At 57.6% G+C, this 6,155-nt stretch overlaps 1 protein-coding gene across 6 annotated transcripts; it reads right to left on the reverse strand.

Moving 5' to 3' along the window:
• Positions 1–352: 352 nt before the first annotated feature.
• On the reverse strand, positions 353–5,865 carry CITED1 (Cbp/p300 interacting transactivator with Glu/Asp rich carboxy-terminal domain 1). Of its 6 annotated transcripts, none has more exons than XM_042974427.1 (3): positions 5,565–5,865; positions 1,561–1,685; positions 353–958 (listed from the first exon to the last, which is right to left on the reverse strand). In XM_042974427.1, exons 2-3 carry the CDS (start codon positions 1,618–1,620, stop codon positions 431–433), a joined length of 588 nt encoding a protein of 195 aa, XP_042830361.1. In that variant the 5' UTR covers positions 1,621–1,685; positions 5,565–5,865; the 3' UTR covers positions 353–430. The 6 variants fall into 6 exon arrangements, with proteins under 6 accessions (XP_042830361.1, XP_042830362.1, XP_042830360.1 ...); XM_042974428.1 differs by lacking the exon at positions 5,565–5,865 and adding an exon at positions 5,049–5,127; XM_042974426.1 differs by lacking the exon at positions 5,565–5,865 and adding an exon at positions 4,397–4,474.
• Positions 5,866–6,155: the final 290 nt, after the last annotated feature.

Consider the following 6,155-nt stretch of genomic DNA (forward strand, 5'->3'; position numbering starts at 1 on the left):
AGCAGGCTCCATGCCATCAGCGTAGAGCCCGATGCAGGGCTCGAACTCATAAACCCTGAGATCATGACCTGGGTCAAGATCAAGAGTCAGATGCTTAACCAACTGTGTCACCCAGGCACACCCCCTGTATTCAACCTTGAATAGGACAACCTTCCTGGGGTCTTACGACAATGAGGCTCCTGGAGGGATAAGGGCAGTGGCAGTGGCTGGAGGCATTTGGTGAGCAGCCCCCTCTGAGCCTCCCCCTTCCTCCCAGCTATTCACCCACCACCCCACCATGAATTGCTAAAAGGAACATCTGATCACACTACAGGCCTTTAGACCTCAATGAGGAAAACTGCCAGCCAGCCCATCTCTTTGTAAGTAACTTTTATTTTTATTTACAACAGAATCAGTGGCTTCGTTCCTCCATCTTTAAGGACAGTTGGCATCAGCAGCCAGATGGAAAGTCCGCCGTGAAGTCAAACTCATTCTGCCCCAGCCACAGCTCTGGCAGCTCATTGGCCCGGTCCAGTCCCAGTTCCACCACCAGCGACATCAGCACCTCCTCATCCACTGGGTCCGAGTCGATGATAGCAGGGCTCTGGGCACCAGTAGAAGGAGAGAGTGACCCCGCCCCTCCCGCCTGAGCTGCAAAGCCCCAGTTTTGTAGGGGCCCTGCCTCCCCAGGTTGGCCCGGAGTGGCGGCAGCCATCCCATGATACTGGCTATTGAGTTTCTGCAGCTGCATACTGGCCAGCAGATGAGGGGCAGGGTGCAGGTTGAAGGGTGGGGGTTTAGTGGGAGGGGTGGCGGTAGGAGAGCCTATTGGAGATGGAGATCCTGAGGAACTAGTGGGAGCCCCACTGGCCTTGGTTCCATTCGAGGCTACCCCAGGGTAGTGCAGAATGGCCACTGCTTTGCGGTCTTTCACTCCCAGGTTAGAGTAGGTCAGAGAGCTCATCTCTTGGTTGGCATCCTAGAAGAGAAAGAAAGGCACAGCGTGGTAGCCCTGTTAATGGTTCTGCCAGCACCATTCATCAGGCTCAGAAAGCCCCTATGTGCACTTCCTTTGGGGCTAGTGGTGGGGAGGGAAGAAGGAGGCCCCATGGAAGGTTAGTCTTCCAGCTTGAGTATCCTTTTGCTACCATGGTTCTGAGCGCTGAGCTCAGACCCAAGTTCTCCGTGCTGGGCACCCACCATCCTAAGTGGGTTCATGGCTTTCATCTCTCTCTCCCTGACCCTTCCTTCACTTCACCATTTTTTTTTTCACTTCACCATTCTGAAAAGGGCATCTCATTGGCTTTCTTCTCAGCTTCACAGCAATCTTTGCAATGGAGTGGTCTTATGAGCCTCTACTTCTCTGTTCCCTTTATCTGCCATCTTCCAACACCTCAGTGGGTTCAATTTGACCACATTTAGGCAGCAGCTATTGTCAGCCTCCCCAAAGAAATCCCTGCCGTTTCTTTCCTCTCTGCTACAGGACACTAGACACCATGCATAGGAGGGCCTATCACCAGGCCCAGATCAGTTTGTCTTTCCATGCTTCAGGGTCTCCATCTGCAAAATGGCACCAGTTACCTCCTTCGCAGGTGAGGTGCCACCCTTGACATCAAGTGCAGGCCTCGACATGGTTGGCATTTCAGAGCCTTGGCAGAAGTTGGATAAACTGGTGGGAGATGATGCTGCCAGCTGGAACTTTTGTGCTGTATGTGAGGGAAAAGAGAGGATAAGGACAAAGTCTTCGTTGACCAAGAAAGCACTAGGAAAGTCCTAAGCAGGGCAACTCCACACAGCTACAAGCCAAGGATGGCACCGGGGTTAGACCCAAGACCAGAAACCACCTGAGCACAGGGAGGAGATCAAGCTAGAACATTGGCCCGAGGCAGGAAAGGTGCTTGATTTAGCCATATCCTGCTCAGGCAGCAAGCTACCCACATCACCAAGGGGGGGGGGGGCACACGTTATTGTTTCCTCACACAAGTGACTCCAGGGCCCCAAGTATGTGTGTGAGGTGCACAGCTTCTGATTCTGAGGGCAGGAATGTCCCTGAGCAAGTAGCACACTTTCTCAGTGGGCCACTGGTGTCCAAGGCTGGAGACCTGAGACTTCCACCAGGATTGGGAAAGAGTGGGAAAGGAAGACCTGGAAAGCTGGATGCTTTGGCCCAGGGAAGGAATACGTCCCCAAAGCTAACATCATGGGGTTCCAAAGCCCTGCCTTGGGCACGGGTCTGAGAGAACCTGGGCTGATCAGGGTGGTCCGGGGACGCTAAGGCAGCCAGAGAGCAGCTAGAAATGTCTCGATTTTCTCCATGTCTCCAAGACAACCCTGGCAGCACTGGACTTTCCCAGGATATCTGCTCTGAGCCCAGCCACACCCATCTGCAGGGACTGGTGGGAATGACTCTTCCTGGAGAGAAATGGCTTTCCCATTAGGTAGCTGTGGTTCTGGGAGCAGGATCTAATACTCCTCTACCCACATGCCTCACCTGACCACTGGCCAAGTCATCATACCTGAAATGACTCAAATGGCTCCTAAAGAAATGATTCCCTAGCTCAAGTGCCAAAGGATTAAGGGGATGAGGGGGAAAAGAATGCCCCCAAACCAGAAAATAAAAAAATCTCTGGAAAATCTCAAGTTTTCTTTCTAGAAGCTTTTTTTTTTTTAAATCCCTATATATTCTAGCCTTCATGATGACTTAGAGATGTAGAATTTCCTATTTACAAATACCTCATAGCTCAAAGATTCTTCAGGACCTTAAAAAGTATCTCTAATCTTTCCAACAAGGTTTGAATTCTCCATACCTCCCTCTCTCCAGTGGTCATTAGAAGTCTGTTCAGATACTTCTAGAAAGTGACCGCTTACTGCCTGTCTTTATCATTGCCACTTACTTATCAGGGAAGGAGGCAAGAAAAATAGAGAAAGGAAGAAGGGGGTGGGGAGAAAACATGAGAAAATCAGCTTCTGGGTTTGCCACTGCTGCTTGATTGGAGCCCTGTTTCTTCTCTGAGGCAACAAGAGAATATTTCAAGCCAGCGACCACAAGACAAGGAATCTAATCCATGTCATCTTCAAGAGCCCAGTACCTTTGGTATCAAGCAATTTCATATCCAAAGAAAAAATGTCTGGGCGGGGGCTTGACCATCGTTCCCTGTTCCTATCCAGCCTCCCTCCCTTATGCTGCTAGGCACCGGAACGCACCAAAAGAAAACACAACATTAACAACAACAACAAGAAACAGGGGAGAGAAAGAAGAAGCAGGGGGTGGGGGAAGAACGAGAAAAAAAAGTATCTCTGTTCTGATATCAGTTCTTGGGAAGACCATTTTACCATGTCTCCCCCTTCAGGCTGGGAGCTCCCCTAGGGGGGACCCTGTTTCCATTCGGATCTGTGGCCTCCCATCCCCGCCACCTCTCCACCCGCCCTGGGTCTGGGCTCAGTAGGCGCTCAGTAAGTGTTATTGAATCCGTCTGAAGAGGCAATACCATTTCGATCAGAATGCGTGCCCCTGCTTCCCCCAGTTTCTGTCCCCACTCTGCCACCCAGTCCATTCGAAGGCAAAACTTGGCAGCGCGGAAACGTCCCAGGCTGCTCTCCAAGCTGCGGGCTGACCACTGCGAAACCTCTGCAAGAGGTGGCTGGATAACCCGAAGCAACAAGTGCCTCCTCGCCCGCCGGTGTCGCAGGCCCCAGCCACCAGTTCCCAGTCCCGCCTCCCTCCCTTCTCTACGGATCTTCCGTTGGGCCGCCAGCCCCCTCCCGCCTCGATGGGGGTGGGGAAGGTAAAGAAAGAAGAGAGAAGGGAGAGGCAGGTAGGGGGCTGAGTCTTTGACCTGTTGGGGGACCAAAAGTTAAAATGGCACGAACCAGATGGCTCCATCTCGATTGCTATTTTCTCACTCAGGAGAAATTTAAAAATCCAAACAGTACTGCGGCTTGGCTTGGACGTGCTCTAACCAGACCAGTCAGTTTCGCCACCTGAAAACTAAAGGCCCGTTGTTTGCGGACAGCTCGGCTGCCCTCCCCGCCGCATCCCAGGTGGAGCTGCGGGAGTTGGGGGCGGCTGGGAGCATCCCTGCGCGGTGGGCGCGAGCACCCAGGCCACCAGGGCCCCGAGCGTCGGCTCCTGCAAGTGTGGTATCACGAACCGATTGTAGAGACTGGATGGGCGGGCGGGGAGAAGCGCGGGGTCTTGGGCTCCGCAGCGAGTTTGGGTCCCCGCGGTGTTTCCGCGCGCGGGGGCGCACTCGGCGCCGGCAGCCACTCCCGCGCCTCATCAACACTTACTGAGCGCCCGCTGAGTACCCGACGCGGCCGCAGGCTGAGCCTACCCCCTAGCCAAGCCGCCTGTAATCAGTGCTATAAGCCGGCTGCCAGAAGAGTGAGAGAGGCTCGGAGAGGTTCGGTAACTTGCCCAAGGTCACAGCGCTAGAAAGTGGCGGAACCGGGATTCGCAGCCAGTGCGGTCTGACTCCAAGTCCGACGCTCGGTGAGGCAGGGACTCAGTGCACGGCCCGGCCCAGCCGCCCTCGTTTATAGGGAGAGGGGTGTGTGCGTGGGTGTGCGTGGGTGTGTGGGCGTGCGTGTGGGGGAGAGTAAAGGTCGGCTGGGCAGAAGAGGCAAGTTGCCCAAATTCGCTAACTTCCATCCCGCAATTCCGCTGAACTCGTCCCCCAAAAAGCCCCTCTCGTCTCCAGTCCCCGAAGGAAACCTGAGCTTTGTGCACCCCCACAGCCGGAGCGTCCAGATGCGGTCTGGGCGATTAGCAAAGTCGGTGGAAGCCAAGCTGGAGAAAGCGCGGACGCGGGGAGAAAAGGTGCTGCGGTCTCCCCGAGAGAAGCGGGCGCCCGGCCCGGCTGGCGGAAGGCGGGCGCGCTGGCGAGCGAACAGGCTCGCTGGTGGGCAGGCGGCGGCCCCTCCGCCCCCAGCAGAACAGCTTTCAAACAGAAAACAAGTCCCCCAGAGGCCCCCGGCCCGCCCGGCCGCCGCCCGCTCCCCACACCCGCTACGTTGGAGTCTCTGGCCCCACCGACCAGCCCAGCGCCCTGCCCGGCGGCCCGGCTTACCTCTGCGACGCCGCCTGCCCTGGAGAGAGGGAAGCGCGGAGCCCGGTGAGCCGCGGGCGAAGCGGCGGAGCCCCCAGCCCCTGGCACGCACGCCGCCACCGCCGCCGCGAGCCGGTCGCGCTCAGTGCCACCCGACCCCGGGGCGCCTGGGTAAAGCCCGCGCCGCCGCGCCGCCGCCGCACCGCACAGTGCCGCGCCACGGAGCCCCGGCCCGCACCCGTGCCCGCCCGCCCGCAGCTTCGGCGCCTGACTCCGGGGTGGTGGCGGCCTCCGCGGTCCCTTCCCGGCGCCGGGGACCCGGGTCTCAAGCCCCCATTGCCGCCCGGATAGCCCTCACGCACACGCAAACGGCAGCAGGCTGGACTCGGCTAGGAATCCCAGGAAGGACAGACCCTTTCCCCCCTTTTTTTCTCTCCCCCCCGCAATTTCCACGTCTTTATAACCGGCTTAGGGCATTATTAGCACATGTCCTGGCTCGTGGGCGAGTTGGTGGCAAAATCTGAACTGGATACTCACTGAGGGCCAGAGCGGGTGCTGTGCCTTCCTCAGCCCTCTTCCTCCTCGCCGGGAACGACCCCTCGCAGGCAGGCTGCGGGCGGGCAGCCGGGCGGAGCGAGCCTCCTCTTGGCAGCTCAGCGGTGCCCCTTCTGCAGCTGTGCCGCTGGGAACATTTTATAGCGGCTGCTGGCGTGTGTGGCCCTTTAAAGGCGCTCAAGCTGGTGCAGTCACCGCGGATCGTGTGAAAGCGAAGGGCCGGCTGGGGAACGGAGTCCTAGCGGCCCCGCGGGTCGGTCAGCGCCGGGGACCACCCGCGGTTCCCGGGGTGCAGCCGGCGGGCCCAGGCCATGGGCACCCTCAGCTTTGAGCCCCAGGCCGACGCCTGCGCCTGTAAAGCTGGGGGTGGCCCGTGCCCGGGACATGGTCTCTCCCCACCGCCCTGCATGGACTTGCCCAATAAATTCCACTTAGCAATTTCGCTGAGGCTAGGGAGAGCTGTTAGTGTCTGTTTTTTGACCTAAATCTAGCGGGTGGCCAGAGCAGGCTTCAGGACGTTGGGGGGGTGGGGGTGGGAAGAGAGGTATGGGTCTAGGGAATGGCCGGGGAGAG

This window comes from Panthera tigris, chromosome X, assembly GCF_018350195.1.
Source record: "Panthera tigris isolate Pti1 chromosome X, P.tigris_Pti1_mat1.1, whole genome shotgun sequence".
NCBI classification, from domain to species: Eukaryota; Metazoa; Chordata; class Mammalia; order Carnivora; family Felidae; genus Panthera; species Panthera tigris.